Below are 20,794 nucleotides of genomic sequence, written 5' to 3'. Positions count from 1 at the left end.
ATCCTGTGAGACTATGTTCAGGCTCAAAGTGGAAAAAAAGAAAAGAAACAAAAATGTGTCAAGACTTATGCATGCAAGCTTACTCTTGGGAGAAAGAAACAGAGGTGGAAATGTTTTTAAATGGTAAATGGCCTGTATTTGTATAGCGCTTTACTTAGTCCCTAAGGACCACAAAGTGCTTTACACGACATTCAATCATCCACTCATTCACACACACATTCACACACTGGTGATGGCAAGCTACATTGTAGCCACAGCCGCCCTGGGGCGCACTGACAGAGGCGAGGCTGCTGGACACTGGCGCCACCGGGCCCTCTGACCACCACCAGTAGGCAACGGGTGAAGTGTCTTGCCCAAGGACACAACGACCGAGACTGTCAGAGCCAGGGCTCGAACTGGCAACCTTCCGATTACAAGACGAACCGCCAACTCTTGAGGCATAGCAGTTTGTTCATCAAGGAAGAACACACTTCCCTGCACTCTTGAAAACCAAAACATGACAACAGAAAATACACGAAGTGGCAACAACTGAAGCTTAAAATGAAGTACCAAAAAGTGAATCTCCTCTAATGGATAGTTGAGGCTGGTTCCAAAAGGAAATCAGTCCTCATGGACTCACATGTTAAAATTCCTGAATACGGTGTCAGTTGAACAGGCCTAGACACTAGTCAGCAAATGCCTGGAAATCACCGGTCACTGGGGTAAAATGGTTGATGCGTGGTTGGTGGAGTTTGCATAGTTGTGAAGCTGTATGTGTATCAGCACACTGTATGTCCAACTCTTTTAGTAAAGACAGATGATGAAAGGTTTTATTGATTGCATTTATTTATTTATGACATCTATTTTACTGAATATCAGAAGTAGTAATAGTAAAAAATAGAAAAAGGTCACAAGTTCAACCAGGACTCCCAAGCAGCCAGTCAAGCACAGTTTTCCACTGTGATATTATTCCCAACATCTTTTCGTCTCTTAGGTTGCTCACAGAAACATCTTTGTCAAGAATAAAATCATTGTTTCATTTTCAGGTGTGAAATTTAAATACCAGAAGATAAAAAAAATATATCTAAATATATAAAGAAATCCAGCCAACATCCAAATCTGATGCCAAAATAACAGCAGCATATAACATAAGCTTTTAAAATAGAGCTGGTTAGATGGTATTCTTAATGAACCGTACTGAATCATCACTACTGTCTACTTTGAAGGGTTTTTCATCAGCAAAACTCATTTACTTTCACTATACAAGTTGTAAATAAAATTTAAAGTAATTACAAACATCAGCAGTAAACTGTAAAACTATTTTTACAGTGCAATATGTAATTTATGTCCAACACATGCTGCAAGCCAGTAATTATTTTCTTCAGATTATAGTGCAAATTACTTAGAAAGCAATGTCAGTTTATCCTCTACTTCATGCCATATTAGAAAATTATTGTCGCTATAATTTTTTTCCAGCACCCAAGCACCACACACACATTTAAGATATTTGCATGTTAACAAAAGAAAAAAAAAACAATGCAGCAAAAAGAAATTACACAAATAGCAAAACGTCCAGTGTGCTCAAGTTCCATCAGCGATAGAGGCACATAGTGGTGCTTTGGTACAGGTACATGTAGGCATCACAGAAGAGACGCTTTGCTACACCTTTCATATCTCGAGGTGCCTGGTTGGCCAGCTCGGAGGGGGACATTTCCAGGTATTCACCAACCTCGGGGCAGGGCTGCACCTCTGGAATGTTGTAGCCATCCATCTCTCCTGAACGCAATACACACAAGTGAGCCAAAATGCACTCAGAGCTAACTTGTGTATGCATATTAAATATGCATACAAATATGCATACCCTGTCTGTCTGCCATGCTGTCGAAGAAGATCCAGTCCTCAGTGTTTGGTCCATATTTGACGAAGGACACATAGTGGCTTGTCTCGATGCAGAGCACAGCGAACAGCTCCATTTTGTCTCTGATCATAGTGTGAGGGTTTTTACGTCCAACATAACCCTTTGGGATTTCCAGGGATGCTGGTTTATGGCTGCGACGCTGAGGATGGGAGTGCACCTGAAAACACATACACACTATTAGACCTGTAAATAGTCACTATTTTATATCTATGTAGCCACTGTTAAATTTCACATTAGTAACTTTAGTTCATTGTCTATAAATGATCCCTAAACCAAAGGAGATATTTGAGACAACTCTATAATGTTGTAAATAAAGATCCTATAATAGTATAGACACAATCCCTACAATCAATCACCGATGAGCAAGCATTTGGTGACAACATGAGGGAAATAAAGTTTTTTGTTAAAACAGGAAGAGACCTCCACCAGAACCAGGGTGAATGATGGAAGGAATGAGAAGAGAGAAAAGAGGAGCACAGAGAGACTACCAACACGAAACAGGACAAAACACATCTCCCCAAACAGCTTTAGCCTAGCTAAAGTATGACATTATTAGCTATCTCTGCGTCCAAATGCTCCTTTAGTTCCCAAAACCAAACAAGCACTGGGGCACCATTAAAAGTTTAAAGCCTCAGATTCTTTCAATTCCAATGAAATACCCAGTGGGACATTTTCCTAGGCTGGAGGATCAGGGGAAAGAGAAGACAGAAAAGAGAAACACTGGAGAGGCCACTAACAACAACTGGGAAAAAAAAATACGCATTACAGGTCCCAAAGCACATCAGCCCTGTGCAAAAATGTAGCATGAGGGCTAAATTGGTCTCAATAAAAATATATGTTGATGGTTTATTGGCAGAGACAAATTAGACCATCTGGGAAGAAGAAGAAGTAGACGGCGAAAATGGATAAAACATGAGCTGAAGCAGTGTTTTAAGAGAAAGACTGCAAAGCCTGAACCTTCTAATATATGCTGAAAAATTCAAAATTTTTGAAAATGGTGTGTTTAGCGAAACTTCTAACAAATAAAAAATATATATAATTTTTTATTTATGAGTTTTAATTTGTATCAAATTTGATTCAAATAACATGTTTGCAATTTATTGCTTAAAAGTGTATTGTTAGATGTATTTAGGTTTTTCTGGCAAAAACTATGACACCGATGTTGCTGAAGTCACAAAAACTCATTTACCAAATATCATCCACTTGATGTTACAGAGCTAATTGAAAATACAACAAATAAATTCAATAATAAAATTGAAATTGAGAAATATTTTTCCTTGATCAGCTGCTTACAGCATTCGTTTACCACCATCCAGTTTGCTCTTCCTGAATGGAGTGCTAGCAGGTGCTCCAGAAGAGCTTTCTTGCACATTTTGCAGAGCATTGTGCTTTTTACTAAATCATCATCAGAGCCTCACACTCAGCTCTCACTGTTAGATATGTTTGGGCTTCAGTCATTGTAGTCATGGGTGTTGCTATATCACAGATATTGTGATGTGACATTTTTATATCATGTAAAAATGTATGTATTCAACAACATGACAAGGCACAGCTCTAGTCACGCACTACTTAAGTGGATGACCTAGTTATCTGTGTACGTCCTTCATTTGCTATCTGTATGTATAAGAGGAAAGGAGGAAGACTTCACATACACTAGCCTACACTAGTTGATGTCTGACAAAAATTAATTTAAATATTTCATAAAATATTCAAATTTTCGCACAGTGTTTCATTTAGAGGCTTGATAGTATGCCACTGAACTGATATAGTGTTTCAGCAGTACTTACTAGGCAGACGGTGAGCAGGTGATGTAATGCACCAAGAGCAGAGTTAATTAGCTGCTGTTCAATTCAGTGCACAAACTGATTCAGAAAGCAGCCAAGCATAGATTTTTATATATAGACAAGCAAAACAACACCATGTGTTGCAAAGCCAGATAAATACACAATATTATACACAATAATTATACAGTAATAATAAAAAAAATCTGAACAGGTAGCTAACAAATATCTCTCAAACCAACTGGGATTTCGGTCTAAAATTTGATGACCTATATTAAGTCAAAGTTCTAGTTTTAGTGCATGTTCAACACTGACAGACCACTTGTTTGCAGTACAGATCAGCCTTGATTGTGATTTAATTTGTTTCCTCTCTATATCTGAGTCCTACCTCCTAATAGCAGCTAAATCTGATGAAACTGTGGTGAGGTGGGAGGTTTCACATGGAGAAATGACGTCAATACATTCCCTCTACCGTGACAAATTAAGCCAAAGACAAACAAAATGATTCAGGTGTTAAAACAATGTGACAAACCTGTTTTGAACACTTCTCGCAGAAGACTTTGAATCCTGTCGGGCTGAAAAGGGGATCTTTAAAACAGTCGACGCACTCAACCTGTGCCAGGGTTCCACACAGCATGCACTGCTGGGGACCTGAAAAACACACCGTGCGTTGTATTCACTGTGTTAAATTTAGTCGCTGTGAGTTTGTATTCTTAATCTGACCTTCAGAGAGGAGGTCAGTGACATCCAGCTCCAGAGAGGGGATGATTTTGTCAAACATCTTGAATTTCTTCCCAAAGCGAGGCATCTGGAGGATGAGGCAGGACGGCACCTGGAGTGATGGTACGATGAAATAAGATGAAAGACCACACAGACTGAATACGCTCAAGTGATCAGATTCCAGGTGGTCTGCTCAGAAAGCTTCCCCACAGAGCCATCTACTGGAGAACCAACCATTACAAGTCTGTCTATTACATGTCTGTGAGAAAACAGCTAAATCATTTTTGGATTAATCTGTGGGGGGAAAAAAACAGTTTCCATTTTTTTGGTAACTGAAATATTATAATACAGGATTGTCCTTCTATTCTGATAAATATCGTTATATTTTTAATTTGTTAAGCAATAAAACAAAAGTGAAAGTGGGACTTTAAAGTTTGTGCCTAACAATGAAGTGCTCTCACCTCTGCCAGCTTAAGACCTGCACTGTGGAAGGAATGTTCTAGTAGCTGCTGCACTGTTGGCAGAACTAGTCTGTGGTTCTGGTCCAGGAAAATCTGATAGCAGTAACTCTCCTGCACTTTACCTGCAGCTGATCTAAAATGGGAGAACACACAAGAATAGTCTGCATTCCAGGTATGAGTCTCAAAATGCATTATACTATACAGTACAGCAGGAGACAGTAATTTAGCTATAGTAAGTGTACAGTTTTAGCAGAGGATCCAGGGCGAGGATGTGGTGCATGATGACACTGAGGAACTCCTCTGGATCTGAAAGACAAAAGTAACATGAATACTTCAAACTCAACCACTTAAGACAAAACAAATGCCTTCCAGAAAAGCTTTCCCAAATAAGCAGACCCTTCTCATCTGTGGTGAATGATTGGCTGTAGCCATGTTTCTGCAGCTGCTGTCGTAGCTTCATGATGTGTCTTCCTTCCACAAAGCCGTTACTGCAAACGGCACACACAGAACTTTCATAACAGCAAAAATAAAATGCAATCCATGTGATGATTTGATCAAAACACAGACCTGCGGAGGGGGTTGACTATGTCATTGAGCAGTGTTCTCTGAATTGGGGCATCTTGAGGTGTTGTTGATTTGAACAACATGGAGTCCAACACGGAAGAGCAGGAAAACAAACTGAAAGCAAAGAAAGAAACTAAGTTAACATAAAGAACTGTACATTCCCTAACATTATGGATTTTTAAAAATATAATAAAAAGTCAGACTGGAATCCTTTCAGTATGCTTTGAAAATGCAGTTAAAGAAACTGCTTTCATATTAGATTTGCTATGTTAAATGCACAACTGGTTTCATCTCTGTACCCACACATTGAATGTACAGTACAGCATTCAATTGCAGTAGCTGGTATACCAACAATATAGTAGAAATGGAGACACCATCAAACAATTTCTAACCAGTAGAAGCAGGACAAGGCATCTGCACTGATGATGATGTCAATGCTAGCTAGCTAGTTAGCTAAAAGCCATTACAGGTAAATTCGTTTGTTGGGGAAGCTGTGCATTATTTAAAACTGTAAAACCACAGGATAATAATTTATTATGCTGACCTGAAGAGGGCAGCGTCCATGTAGCAAGAGTTACAGTGTCCTTGAATCCCCTTCATTCGTCCAGTCAGAAGCTGCTTAACCTGCTCTGTGCTCATAGGCGGAACAGTCTGCAACTCAGCTGTACTGTGGTCTGTTTGATCCACTAAATCAAAACATAAACAGCAAATATGTGGTTATGTATATAAACAGATAACAGATATAGATGTCCAAATGGCTGTTGTAAAGTGTATGCTACAGTCAGCTGTTGGACAAATGTGCAACTGGAGCACTGCATTTGATGCTGCTGCTAAAAATGCTTCAAAAATACAAACAGTAAACACTACTGATACTTTATATTAAAAAAAGACAAGTATAGAGAAAGACAAAATAGAAATGCATGTTTCAAGTAAGTAAAAGGAAACAAAGTTTAATTTTTGCAAATTAATTCTCCCTCTGCTGCCAGAAAAGTTCAAACTCAACCAAAATGTAGTTTGTTTTGTTTTGTTTTTTGCTGTTTTCAGTATAAAATAATCCTTTGTGAACAAGGGGTCACTCACGGCCAGTTGGATGTAAACTACATTGAAGAAAGCACCGGGACACTAATTACATCTACAGGAGCTCAGCTGTGGAGCTCCTGGCACAGTTTTTGTGCTGATGTTAATGCCAGAAGAACTTTGAAACAACAGAGCCACTTCATTGCTGTGGTTCCTAAACACATGCTCTTTGCAACAATAACACTTCTAGTAGATCATGGAACATCTGAGAGAGGAAGAAGTTCACAAACTTGCTGGAGTGGTGGCATCCTATTATAGTACTACACTCAAGTTCAGTGAGAGCTTTAGACCAACAAATTATTTCACAAATGTTTGGAAAAACGGACTGCGTGGCTAGGTGCTCGAGTCTTATATACCTGTGGCCTCTTGAATTCAAAGGATTAAGCTTAAGAGGTGTGGCCTAATACATTTTTCCATAGAGTGTAGGTTTGTCCATCCTGTACTAACCAGTGTTCTCAGGCTGCATTTTCTCATTGTGATTGGATGATGTGCTCTGAAAGCGTGAGTCAGGCCGGCATGAGCTCAGCTTCACAAACAGGGCTCTCTTCACAGGACATTTGAAATAACGCTGACCTTTAAAAGTACCATCACTCACTCCTTTGTTCTCATCCTGCAGATCAGAATACAGACTGATTATACCAATGTCTGAAATTTAACCCAACATTAAACGCAAACTAAAACATAAATATGCAAAACAGTTTTAAATGATGATGAGTAAAGACTTACCAGTTCCAAGCCAACCATAGTTTCACTTCGATCAGGCAGCTTGCCTATCCAGCGAATAATTCCATATGTGTTGCCTTCACCCAGAGTCACTTCTACCATAGAGTTCAAACTCAGACCCATATAGAGATAATCTGTATCAGCTTCTGGGGGTGTGTCGACATCCATGCTCTCTCCCTCTGCAATGAAAAATGTGTTTGGCTGAGGCATGATGCAAATGTAAAACAAACAAACAAATGTAAAAAGACCTCAAACCTGCAATCAGCTCTCCTTTGATAACCGCTTCTAATGGAACTCTAACTTCACCCCCCGTCTTCCCAGATTCATCTTTGTCCTGAAAACACCAACAGACAAAGGAAATATTACTGTCCTATACTCCACTACTACTGCTGAAGCAGTTTTAGAGAGTCTTAACAAAGTTTGGTTGTAACTGTAAACTCAAAGAAAAGCAGGAGCACGTAAATGACAGAATATCATCAGACAGGATAATTATCAGTGCACTGCTATTTTCAATTGGATTCAGATCCAGACTTTTACAGGACCATTCTGGGACAATGGCATGATTTAAATTACTCACTCCAGTGAGTTCTGAATCCCCATCTCCGATCAAACATTAAGCTATTATGAATCTAGCTATGACAATGTTAGCATTAGCATTTAGTAAACACTAGTCAGTCTGATGAATGTAACTTAAGACTGTGGTCTTTGTATTTGTGTTCTGCCACATGGATGTATTTTGTAGAGTGAATATCCTAAATGTGATTTTTTTTTTTTTATTAATCATTATAAAAATAAGGCATTATTTTATAAAAGTCATTTTCACACACAGAGCAGCTGTCAGTCGAGTGACCTGCACAGAATGTGAAGCTGGGTTTCAGCCAGTTAGACCCATTTTACAGCGAGATCTGTAAACAAAACAAAATCCACCAATCCAGTAGTACATCATACTGTATGGCACAACTGAAGCAGTAAAGTCATATACATGTAGCTCATGCTGGTTTATGTTCAGACACACAGCTGCTGATGCCAGGATGGAAAGGTAAATGCTTTAGCTCCTCTAAATTGTCAACAGAAATGTAATTAAGTGATTACTTTTACTAGATGAAATGATGATGCTGTAAATCTCAGGTGTGTTTCATAACAAAGAGTTTGCTTACAATTTAAACAGGTAATTATTTAGTCCCTATTATTTGTTATTATTTCTTTGAAAACATAAAAATCTGATTTTGTAGAATAAGCTTTGTGGATTTATGGCACAAAATTACATTTGATATGATTTTGGAATTAAAAAAATGGAATATTACTTACCGTGGAAATCTGAACGAAACATTGTCCACCTATTTCCAGTAAATCCAGCACCATTCCATAGCGAAATTTATCATCGATGAAGCAAGTAACTCTGTCTCCCAACTCTAGCCTTTCTGACTGTAGGGATGGCTTATGGACAGGGGGTAATAAAGAGCTGACTCTGTTGAATGGGGTAAAAACGCCACAGTTTTTGTCACACTTGAAATATCTTTCACCCCCATAGGTCCCATCACAGTAGCCCTTTCCTCTGTCTGGTCCCTGGAGAAAAAGAAGCAGAGCAGATTAAAACTGATGTCACACAAGACCTCAGTTAAATTTCTCTACCAGTTGTTCTGCTTTGCAAACTGCAATCATGCTGTGCAGTTGTGGAGTTGAATGGCTCCACCTGGCTTCAGCTTGTGAGGTTTTTACATTTATACGATTTCAATTAGTGTACTGTTTTACAATACATTTTGAAACTTATTCAAAATAGTGACCTTACAAAGAAATTGATGCTTTTTCAAGCATGAAGCAGTGCACCCTTTCAACTTTGGATTGCTTGTGTTGTCTCCATACACCACTCCACAATGACAAAGCAAGTTAAAATACTCCCAAAACAAATTTGAGGGTATTTTAATGATTTATTCAAAAATAAATGGTTGAAGTATCATCTTTAGAGACATTTTTACAATACAGACATTTTTATGGTTCATACTGGCTCTGTCAGTTGTCCTTGATATGTTTCCACAACTTAAATTTGTCTGTGAGACAGGATTGTATCTGACAATCTCTGTGGCAATTTAAGTGCCCAAAAAGATGGCAACCCCCATTACTCACAGCTGGATACATTTCAAAATCTTTGTAGCTCTGCTTGACCAGCCAAGCTAAACCGGGACATCAATAATGTGGCAGCTCATCCAGCTCATGATCTATCACAATTCATCAGGTTATTGCCCATGAGATGACAATCGTGACCTTGACCCATAGTACGTTTGAGTTAACACCCATTAGGTGCTCAGGATCTTGATGCACATTGCCATGAAAACTTCTCCGGATCTGAATCCAAACGAGGTTCTCAGAAAATATATATATATTTTTAAATGACTGTGCATTCATGCTTTCTGAAGAACTGGGCTGAGCTTGAAAGAAAAATACAAGGGAGAGTTGAGGAAAATGTGCCAAGCTTGTAAGATTATTCTCAAAAGACTTACTCCTTTCAAAGGAACTTTAATCCAGTCCTGAGCAATGGGTCTAAATATTTATGAATCTGGTAATGATTCAGTCTTATTTACTTATGTTTATAAATGTTCAAATCACTTCAAAAACCTGCTCTTGCCATTTAATTGTAGAGTAGTATGGTGTGTATATTAACAAACCCAGTTTGAAACACTACCACTTGTCTTTGCTTGGAGGCAGAAATCTCAAACCAAAATGAAACCTATAATATGTGTATATCTTCTGGATATGCCAGAAGGAGTAAGAAAAAAAACATCAAACCTGTAGTTCGATTCCAAAAAAGGATCCTGGTATGGGACAAGAAATAGATGCCTTTTTTATTGGTCCAATGTAGTGAATGATGCCTCTGAGCTTCTTCCCAGCTTCCTCCACAGTCACTTCAGTACCTATAGCAAGTTGCATTGCTGCTTGTAGATCATGTCGCTCTCTGAAACACCTCAGCCTCTCAGCTTCATCAGGCAGTGCCTGCAGCAGCTCAACTTCCTCTACACACAGCTGCTCCATGTCGTTGGCCTCCAAGTCATAGTCTATTCTAGAGTAGTTCATTAAACACATTCGTAGCTTTAATGGAGGGGGGGATTTTTTCATTTCTGAGATGTACTTATTTTCAGGCATGTAAACAATACTTCCAGCTTTTGCAAAACTGATCCATTCTGGCTTTTTTGTTAAGATGAAGTACACATTTTCTGTTGATGCCATGTTGCCGAGCCAGGAGATGTAAAGGGGTACCTACTGTACAGAGACACACAGAAAACACACACAGCACAAATGTGTTGTTCAGACAGGTGTGAAAACAAAACAAAAAAACAATATACCTATTATCAATTTTGACACCAGCACTCAAGCTAGCTGGCTAACGAGCTACAATGTCAACTCTACAAATAAGCAGAGTTCAAACTGAAAACGGAGTCAACATTGTTTATAATTCTAAACCTTCAGACCGTCTGCATCAGTCTCTTCAGCGAGTATTTATTTATAAAGAAACCTCCGTTAGCTTTACCTTCAATTATTCAGCAACTTTAGAGATTGCTTTCCTTTCTGTCTTCTCTCTTCGTTTTACGTCCAATCAGCTGCCTTAACTTTCACTTCCTCTTTCATTTCATTTCGCAGCAGCGTCACTGGTACTTTGTTCATGACAGTTCATAGAAACATTTTTGGACCAGACGAATAAACTTTTGGCCCAAAACTACTTCCCCGAAGGGAATTCTAAACTTTATAAAGCGCAAATACAGAGACGCTTCCCGAAATGACGAAATGATGTTTTCAAATCGGTTGTCAGCCAGCTGCGCATCAACGATAGCGAGGTTACGAAATGAAGCCCTTAGTACTGTCTTACAGACAGCTAACGGCTTTGTCAGTTGAATCTGACAATCCAGCCTCAAGAATGCTGACTGCATGTAGTACATGAAAATTGAAGCTTGTTTTTTTTATACATGTGTGCATATCAGATAAATTCTGGGCAATTAATTACCTTGTGGTGTGTGATCTGCCTTTGGAGCTTCCTTTTATTGTTGTTTGTTTTTGTAGCTGAAAGTCGGTTCATAGTTTGTTCAGTCATTGTGTTTGTTCTCACTGTGATTTCCATACAAGAATCAATACAGAAAAGTGGTCTCTTAGTTGTATTGTATTTAAAAATGTCTTACAATTAACGTGTCTGAATAAGCCTGGTTAATCCAGGCACAGTAATGGGAGTCCTTTGCACGGAAAGTAGTTTCTGGAAAGGAGGCAGCTGGTTCTTCTTGCTCAAAGCACGCATCATGCATTGCCTTAACCAGGCAAAGTCATTTAGACATATGGCCTTACACATCTACATATACATGCAAAGAGAAACCACAGCCTTGATAAAGCTGAAGACATTTATCTTTGTTTATTGTGTTTTAGTAACATTTTAAGTCTCCAATAAAATTAACTCTGCTCACCACAACAGTAAATTAAATAAATAAATAAATAAATAAATAAGAAAATTCTACTCATTCTTACGGCCCACTTTGAGTTAAATGTCAAGCCTGTAAGTCAATACTGAGGATAAACATCGATGACTTTCTTCAGACTGTGATTGGCCAACATGAAATACGTCATTCTTAAGGGCGTCGCCATTTAATGACGAAAGGTTGTGGTCGTAAACATGGAGGAGAGAGAAGCACTTAAGAGACAAATTGACCTTTTACAAAGTAAGTCTCTCCCGGTAAATGTTGACAATTGTAGTTGTTACAGGCGGGTTAACAAAGGCTGTTTTGCACAACACGGCTGCTTGAAGCTTGTCGGTCGTACGCGTTTTGTTGAAGGATAACAGTTAGCGTTGTGCCACCTCTACGCAGTAACATACTTTTTAACGATATTCACGTGTCTTAACAGAGCCGTTAGTGTCCTTTGAAGAATGCTTCCTGTTTGCCTTTGGAAGCAAGTAAATGGCTGTTTATGTCGGTGTCAGCTCCCTGTAACAGCATAAAGGTTCAGTCCTGTTTATAGTCCCCCGCACTAGTGATGACAGCACAGCGCCATAACAAACCTGGTTTTAATTACTTAACTTTAAGGCATAGTCGTACATTTATTTACATAAAGTACTAAAATAGTTACCGGTATTAAAAATTTGCTAGATAGCATAGCGACAGAGCGGAAAACAAGTGTATAATCTTCCAGAAAAGCATAAAAAACTCACTGCTACAGATTTTTCAAGTCTCTTACTCGAAGGAAGTAATGAGAGTTATTTGAAAGATGTTCTTTCCTTCCTGACACTGGTCAGTCTCCAGGATTTCCTATAGGGATCTGTAGAGTAAACTCAGCGAGTAAAGGATGGAGTATTATGAGCCTGTTCCGTTGTCAGTATGCTCTGACGCTGATTTGCATAGTGTTCCACTGTTATATTACAATTAACTGGGGAAGTAAACGGTCACCAGAATGTTTCCAGTCATCAGTCATATTTAGCTTAAATGAGTAAAAAGTGTTATGATATTTCCTTAAATCCTTAAATTACGTTTTGGGAAAAAAAAAAGCCCAAAAGATTTCTTCTCCCTTAAAATAATTATACTAATATCACCGGCTCTGGTACTGTAGAAATTTCTGACTGGTTTCGATTCATGATATTTTAGGTATAGCACTCAAAATATCATGTTCCTTGTTCCTTTTGTATGCTTTCTTTGTGTTATGGTTACTATCTGACCACCTCTGTATTTGTATTTTGAGTTAAAGATGATTAAGAGTGATAGATGGTCTCAGGACACAGTCAACCGCAGATAGACTGACAGACGTTGTTGTCAGTCCAGATTGGAGGGCATACATTTTAAGAATTCAGTGTGTGGAAATCCTGCCAGCTTAACCTGGAAAAGTGAAGTGATGTCATTGACTAAAGAAGATATATATTTTTCCCAGTTATTTTCTCTTAAATTCGTTTCATTTCGTTTTGTTTTTATTGACAAATTGGCTGTTTTTCATTTTTTGGAAATTTACAACTTTAACATTGTCAATTGTATTTTTCAGAACATTAACTCGCCTCTCACCCATTATTATTTTTCTTCAGTGTCACTAATATGTGATTGTTCTAAACAATAATAAAGTGAGGAAATTTTTTTTTTAAAGCATAAAAACAAATAAAAAATACTTTCTCCTTATCAGTGCCTGTGTCTCTCTAACCAGTCAGAGAGCTCCAGACTGCGTTCCTTACTTACATTGCTTTTTCACCAGAGACCAAAAGAGTTATGGAAATGCTAATTGAAGAAGCTAATCAAGTAGTTAATGTAATAGTTAATTAAGCAGCTAGTAAGAAATGGAAATTGAAATTGAGGAGCAGAGTCATTATTTAAATGTCAGAAAAAACACATTTGTATTCCTAATTTGCTTTTTTTAATCCATTTACTTTATTTGAAAGTCATTTTTTACATTTGTTTTGAATTCAAAAATGTTTTTAGTGAGATTTTTATTGAAAATTATTTTTTTCCGTTTAAAGCGTTCATCAATGGATTGATAATTAATTCAGAAATACTAATTTATAATTCCTCCTTCTATTTTATTCTATTAAGTTAACAATATCATGAACTTTATTAATGTCTAATTACATAATAGAAGTTCACGTTGTTGTTTTTTTAAGATTTGCTAATTCATGTTTGATTGTACAATTAATTATTAAATCACAAAATGCTTTGTTTTGATGTCTGTGACACTTGTGGTGCTCCATAGCTGCTGCTGTGTTGGTGGATTATCAGTATCTGCTGTTATTGATCCAGTTGATTGGTATTGGCCTGATTAAGTTTGTCAGTTGTGGATATTTAGCTTTTTTTCTTTTCTTTTTGATTTAGTTTGAAAAGAATGAGTAATACAATACATTAGGTTAAATAAAATGCACCTGGGTTCCAGCAGGTTCTTACAAAGTTGTCAAACATTTAACAATGAAATCAAGAATATGGAGGTCATAAAATGTGTTTTATTATATAGAGATTTTCTTTAGGTGTTACATTTTCAGATGTTGGCCACTGTAGGCTAAGCAGCCTGATGGTAGCCCTATACAGTAAATGGTGAAAACTACAAATCAAATTCAAATTAAATTCTTAAAAACATAACTTAGAATTGAGAAATGGGGCATAAATTGTGTTGTAGAGCTAATTTTAACGATTATTTGTTTGCATATTTTTGTTGGACTTTTTAAAATACTTTTGCCTGTTTTCAAATTTCCAGATCTCATCAACAAACATAAAAGTACCCATGGCGATACACCATTTACAGGAACTGAGCAGAGCCACACACAATCTTCAGTGCCAGCCAGGGGCCGAGGTCAAAGTGCATCTATGATCTACCCTCCCAGCTCCAGAGGAAGACTCTATGCTCCTCAGAGCTGTGGAAGTTGGAGGAAAACGTACTCTCTGAGAAACAAGAACCCTGAATCCTCTGCTGGACATCCCTCAGCTTCTGCCTCCTCCACTGTCCATCACTCTCATAGCATGTCACTGCCCAGCCTCAGCACGGGAAGCAGGACTGCCACTTTATCATCAGGGATATCTCAGCTGAAGAAAAAAGAACATATAAACAGCACAACAGAGAGTAGAGTTGTAGCAACAGAGAGAAAAAACAGTGATGCTCTTGGAAAAATGGGGTCAGCAGCAGAGTTTACGCAGAGGGTTGACAGCAGGAACACAGGCCTGCAGGGAAAGAAAATTGGTGTTTCTTTTGAAGTGGCCTCTTCAGCCACAGCCAGTACCTCAGCCATTCAGCAGAGCAGCTCCCAAGTAAAGATTGGACCTTCCCTGAAAAGCATAACCAGTACAGACACTCAACAGATTGTTGCTAAAACATCTCAGGTAACTCTCACTGCTGGTCTCTCTACTGCATTACAACAAGCTTCCTCTAACTCATCTTTACAAAGCAGCAAAGCCCAGGTCAATACTTCATATTCAAATAAATCAAAGTTCACTTGGGTAAAGGGTCAGAGTGCTGCAGGAGCAGAGCTCAAACCACTGAGCTCTGTTTCAACACCGTCAGCAGTTGTTGCCCCAACATCTGTCTTGAAATCTGGAGTTGCCATTGAAAGCCCCCCTTCATTTGTAGTTGCTAAGAGAACCGCTGCTAAGAAGTTACCTCGAAAGCTTAGCCAGCCCACTGTAGCTGCCAAGACCTCAAAGTACCGCTGGGTGTCCTCTGCAGGAGCCCAAGCTAAGACATCTCGTAAGCCTCCATCTCCCAAACCCTTGACTCTCACACAGAGAAGTCTGGACAAAGGAGAGGCCACAAGGAAACTTAAACCAGGTTCTTCTCCTTCTGTAAAATTGAAAAAAGGTATTGCAGTGTCCTCTGCTGGCACCTCACAGAGTAGCCGCTATCGCTGGAAAGCAGGGGGCCAGAGTACATCTGTGGCAGGGACAGCAGGAGCAACAGCAAACCGCCGTAGATCTGCTTTCCACTGGACAGCTGAGAAAAGTAACAAAGGATTGAAAGGAGGGATTTCTGTGCCCCTAAGTTTACCTCAGCGCACCTCCATGTTGTCATCCTCCTCGCCTGGAGGGTTCAAGCTCCGCAGCAGGATGAAGATTATTAGAAGGTCTACTATCAGGTGAATAATGCACATGACATGATGGCTCTTGTTAAGGCTTTTTACTGCCCTACCCCCTAATATATACTGCATCCTTGTCAGTAGGGATCAGCCAAGCGTTCAGTGTGTCTTTGCTCATGTTTGGAGGATGTTTACACCGATAAGGTGAAAATGATTTACCTAATACTAACCTCTGGTTTCTGTTTGAGAAGGAGGGTTTAGTGAAAGCTCTGGATTTGTTAAGTCCAACATGAGATTTCTGTTCTAGAGCATTAATTTAAACTCTGGTTCAGTTATTGGGGTAACTGACATTCATCTTATTATCAATCAGATTCATGGTTACTAGGATATCTTTAGGATAGCTTCACTTACCTTAACACCGGCTAATCCTACTTGGTAGTCACTTGAAGGTGGGTATCAGATGCAGATGCAGAAAGACCTCACATTATGCCTCGAGGGTTGCAGGGCATAAAACTCTTATTGATTGTGTGCTGTTAGAAATGACCGTGGTGATGTGCCCCAAGAAGAGGTGGTTCTGTGATAAACTTTGTGTTACTGTAGTAATCACTGTTTAAATATATGAATCTAGACCTGCATGGTATATTCCACTGATGTTTTTCTTGTTCCCAGTAAATGGGCACATGCATGTCTCAGAGTGAACATACTCGGAGTTGATATAAGGAACTTTGAACAGCTTTTTTTGGAACTAAACATTCAATTTCCCATCTCAGAGTTCATTAACTCAAAGTTTAGGATTTCTTATGTTTAATAGTTTTTTACTCCTCCTGACTGTCCTGTGTGTCTGCCTGCTGTATTGTGACCACAGTGGCAGTGGATCAGAGAAGGTGAGCCCACCAGCTGTGAAGCACTCTCCCCAGGGCAGAATCTATACTTTGGCCAGGACTCCCACAGGAGTTAGGAGGACACCCACCAGGGAGCTTGTGTCGTTTGGTAGACACAAGTTGAGGCGGCTTTCCCCTGTCTCATCAAAGACAAGTAAGAAGCACACACTACAGACCAAAGTAGAAAGTTGTTATTTTGCTCTGCTGTAAAGTTTGCTTTGACTAATTGCTGACGTGTCAACCATACATGGATGTTTACGCAGAAAATCCTATAGCTGTGGGTGATAAATCTTCTTTTAAACACGTGCGTGTCCTCACCCATTATTTGGTTGAGAGCAGTAATATTCTACAGCCATTTGGTGGTGCTGTAACAACTCCAAGCCGCAAAGTCACCAGCTGCATATCAAGCAAGCATACCTGTTTTGCTTCCTGGAGTTATTCATTATGCTTATGTTTTGTGTGCACTTTGGTCATGGTTAGGCATATGCTTAGTTTTAGAAAAACATGGAAAAATAGGGAAAGATGTAATTTATATGAAGATATAATAACAGGATAGAGTCCAAATAGAAATGCATTATGTACTGCTGTCTACCACACCTGCAAGAAAAACAAACATACACGACCTCGAACACAAAAATTTGAAAATGCTGATTTATATATCTGTGTAATCTTCTTGTGGGGTGTGTGAATGTGAGAGAGAGAGAGAAAGAGAGTGTGGAGTGTAAATGTGTATGTGTCTTTGCCACAAAATGTACTTGAAAATGAGGGTGGGAAGCCGCAATAACGTCTCCCAGGAGTCAGAGGCAGGCAGAGATGGATCCTGGAGAACTGGGCTATTTGCCCCCTCGAGAGTACTGAAGACCTAAGGCCACACATCCCAGCTAGCGAAGGAAGCTGCCCCTAGATGGGGTGCCCACGGCCAAGAGGTGGGAGTCCCAGAGGACAAGAGGCGATGGGCAGTCGACCCCGCTAGAATTCTCACCCAGGACATGGCAGACCTCCCCTCAGACAGGGAAGAAGTCCAAGCCACCCCAGACCACCAAGAGAGTGGGTCCATACCAGAACATCCTGTCAAGCATCCTGGAACCAACTAGTACCCTCATCCCAGGAAGGGGGAGCTGATCCCCTCCCTCTATGACCATGTCCTACAAGGCCAAGGATCAGCAAGTCCCAGACCCAGGCCCAGCCATCCACGCATCCACCCTTCCACCCATTAATGATACACAGAGATACAAAATCAACATATTGATCAACATAGAAGTGCCAAAAACTGCAGACAGTCCCCAGACATCCATGCTTGAAGGCCAGCATGTGAGGTGAAATTAGCATGTTTACACCCTGCTGCTGCTGGAAAAAGAAAAAGATGGAAAAAAAAGTTTGTGGTCTCTACAGCTAATTTGCCCTTCTGTTAGACAGAGGGTGATTTAATTATTTATTTTTATTACAACTCACCTCTTTGTGACTCTACAATGTAGTAGTGCCTGAGCCAGGAAGGGTGTCCGGTTCAAAAATCTGCTAAATCAAATATGCAGAGACACTTGGTGTAATGACCCCCTGTGAAGCAGGGAGGAGCATTTTATTAAGGCTCTATGTTGATTGACTGATTAATCAGCCAGGGCTTGATAGCAGTAATAGCAGCGGTAATTTACAGATGTGGAGGCAGGCAGCACCACTGATTGGCTGATTAATCAGTCAATCAAGGTAGGTGTCTGTGCCTCGCACCAGTGCACTTCATGACTTAGTTCATCACCTTGGCAATCCATGTTCCTGTCTAAACTTTGTAACTGCTGTCTCCGAAAACACAACATCATGGTGGTGGCTACATCTATAAATTGTATATAGTATCTCACAGTTATTGTTAATAGCCAGTCTTTTTATGGTTCATTTTGAGAACCTGTCAGTAGCTAACCACAGAGCAGGTGCTCCAGAGGTTCTAACAGTAAGAGGAAAACATCAGTTTATCATGTTTGCATCGTTGATATGTAGGATAATAGAAATAATGGGCAAAACCAAGCTTCTTTCTGCTTGCTGTTTTAGTTTTTGTTCAACATGCTTCTAATTGATCCAGTGTGAACACAATACATACTCTACCAGCCAGTGTCGGCTTTGTAATGTATGTAGAACTGGTACAAAGCTGCTAGTTAATTGAAGCCATGTCCAGCAGAGGGCAGCAGTTTCCATCCATGTCATCCTTGTAGGGGCTTTGTGTTGCAAGCTGTCACAGGGAGGTGTACAGGCAGACTATAAGAGGGGGTGGGTTAATTGATTGCCCAATTCAGCGGTGATGGCGAACAAGTGCCGATAGCGGGTAATTTGCAGAGGTGGAGGCAGGCAGCACCACTGCTATCAAGCCCTGGCACCACTCTCCTTCCAGTAGATAAAAAGGAGCTAATGCATAATTATCCTTTTGCAAATTGGATTGTTTTAACGAACTGTAGAATATAGGCCTAACCTGATGGAAAGCAATCATTGTTTTTACAGCCCCAACCCCGCTCTCCCTCCATTCCCCCCTTCCTGCTTCCACTTGCCCCTCGAACCCTCCGGTCATTTTGTGTGTACCCTACACGGCTCATGGCCATCTTCGTGTAATCTCCCATACTCAATGGAGTCAGAAGACATTAGAAAAACCATCACTATTAACATTAGGCTTTATTCGTCCCCATGGCTCTGCATCTTAAATTCTGTTCCTCTTTTTCTGATGCTTTAACACAACTTTATGCTCTTTTTCCCACACCTCCTAAATCATTTTGTCTTTTCCTTATCTTCATCTTTGCCCTCAGTTTTTTATATCATGTGATACAACAACAGGAACACATGCATCTCTAATTAAAGATGGACATTAGAGACTGAGGAAAGGTGGAATGTGGATGAGTGTGGAAGAAGATGGAGTGAGGAATGCTGCTCTTAGCCGTCTGTGCTTCTGATAAGAGCTGCTAATAAAGCGCAAATTGAATTACTAATGATGGGAAGCACATTCCCTATAGATGAGCCTGTTTAAAACCGACCTCATGACCACTCACACATGCATGATAATATACTCACAAACAATGTTTCTTAATTTCCTGCTCGGTATGCTAGTTTCAGCTTCCTGTCCACGTTCAGGGGACCGTGTTTTCTGAGGTGCGTGGTTATCTGAGGTTTAATTTAAAGAGGGCATAAACCTAAGTAAGCAGTTAGGACTGTAATGAATTGAGAGGTGTGTGTGTGTGTGTGTGTGTGTGTGTGTGTGTGTGTGTGTGTGTGTGTGTGCTTGCATGCAGTCAGAGACAGCCATGTAGCCCAGATAATCTAATAAAGCAGATAAATGTCAGGAGCGGACAGAACACAGAGAGGAAGAGTGCTGAGGCGTGCGTCTTCAGGCCCCATGTGACAGGCTTCTGGAGCGCTTTAGGTCTCTATCTCACTCCAGTTTCTTCCCTCTCTCACCATCTCTCATCCAGCCTTGCTCAGTCGTTCCCCTCGTTTTGGCTGTCTTCACTGCTCTTTTAAAATACCTTGTGATTTTATTTTATTTTTTTAAATCCCAGCGCAGTGGAGCATTTTTGCAGACTACAGGCGTTTTAGGTCTGAACTGTCCAATAAAGCCTTGAGTAAAAGAAACTTTTGAACTTTAATTTTCTAAAAATAAAACGACACTTATAGATCAACAATTTGGCATAGAAACTATTTTTGACATAATATTTATACTTGTACTTTTTCAAAACAAAAAACAAAATGACTGTTCCTCCCAGTCCACACACAATTCACTTCAAGCAAACACATAAAGAAATTTTCATAAATACAAAATGTTCAATGGTAATTGTCCTTGTGGAAGGTTTGAACGGAGGTTTGCCTGATTGTGATCTAACTTTCTTTTTTTTTTTGTTCCAAAACGGGGTCATTAACTTTTGGGCAGGTTCATTAATGTTCATTTTAGTTGTTCATCCTGTTACAAACTAAGTAGAAACTGCTTCAGTTCTAATGAGAAAATAAGCAATTTTCTACATCACTGTGAACGCTTCCCAAAATGTTGCAATCTGCCACATCCAGTGAAAAGGTGTGCGTTTAACCTCTGTGCATTTAGTGACACAAATGTTTTTGTTGTATGCAACAATTGGGTGCTTTTGTGTACAGAGCGGGTTTTGCTGCTTTCTTATTAAAACGCTCAACTATTTTCTTGAAGCATTCCCTACTCACTGTATTTATTGGAC

General features: G+C 39.6%; 2 protein-coding genes across 6 annotated transcripts in view; one reads left to right on the top strand and one right to left on the bottom strand.

Moving 5' to 3' along the window:
• Window positions 1-802: 802 nt before the first annotated feature.
• Window positions 803-12,588, bottom strand: cyldl (cylindromatosis (turban tumor syndrome), like). 4 transcript variants are annotated; one of them, XM_085437601.1, is made up of 15 exons: window positions 12,406-12,588; window positions 10,008-10,478; window positions 8,532-8,789; window positions 7,479-7,557; window positions 7,227-7,402; window positions 6,948-7,110; window positions 5,968-6,109; window positions 5,427-5,537; window positions 5,256-5,347; window positions 5,102-5,165; window positions 4,860-4,992; window positions 4,402-4,510; window positions 4,211-4,329; window positions 1,841-2,054; window positions 803-1,755 (listed from the first exon to the last, which is right to left on the bottom strand). In XM_085437601.1, the coding sequence occupies exons 2-15, from the start codon at window positions 10,443-10,445 to the stop codon at window positions 1,571-1,573; spliced, it is 2,283 nt and encodes a 760-aa protein (XP_085293727.1). In that variant the 5' UTR covers window positions 10,446-10,478; window positions 12,406-12,588; the 3' UTR covers window positions 803-1,570. The 4 variants fall into 4 exon arrangements, with proteins under 4 accessions (XP_085293727.1, XP_085293726.1, XP_085293728.1 ...); XM_085437600.1 differs by having other exon boundaries at window positions 12,432-12,588; XM_085437602.1 differs by lacking the exon at window positions 12,406-12,588 and adding an exon at window positions 11,218-11,272.
• The window catches only part of zc3h3 (zinc finger CCCH-type containing 3), an 81,841-nt gene continuing 72,873 nt past the window's right edge, over window positions 11,827-20,794 (top strand). For both annotated transcript variants that reach the window (XM_085437598.1, XM_085437597.1), the window contains exons 1-3: window positions 11,827-11,917; window positions 14,415-15,783; window positions 16,589-16,758. In XM_085437598.1, coding sequence (XP_085293724.1) covers window positions 11,872-11,917; window positions 14,415-15,783; window positions 16,589-16,758 — 1,585 coding nt within the window. In that variant the 5' untranslated portion in view covers window positions 11,827-11,871. The remainder of the gene's footprint in view (window positions 11,918-14,414; window positions 15,784-16,588; window positions 16,759-20,794) is intronic.

Source organism: Copadichromis virginalis, linkage group LG17, assembly GCF_057382275.1.
Source record: "Copadichromis virginalis isolate Kocher_CV1m ecotype Utaka linkage group LG17, C_Virginalis_male_GT1.1, whole genome shotgun sequence".
In the NCBI taxonomy this organism is placed as follows: Eukaryota; Metazoa; Chordata; class Actinopteri; order Cichliformes; family Cichlidae; genus Copadichromis; species Copadichromis virginalis.
This window is presented reverse-complemented; position numbering and strand designations above follow the sequence as displayed.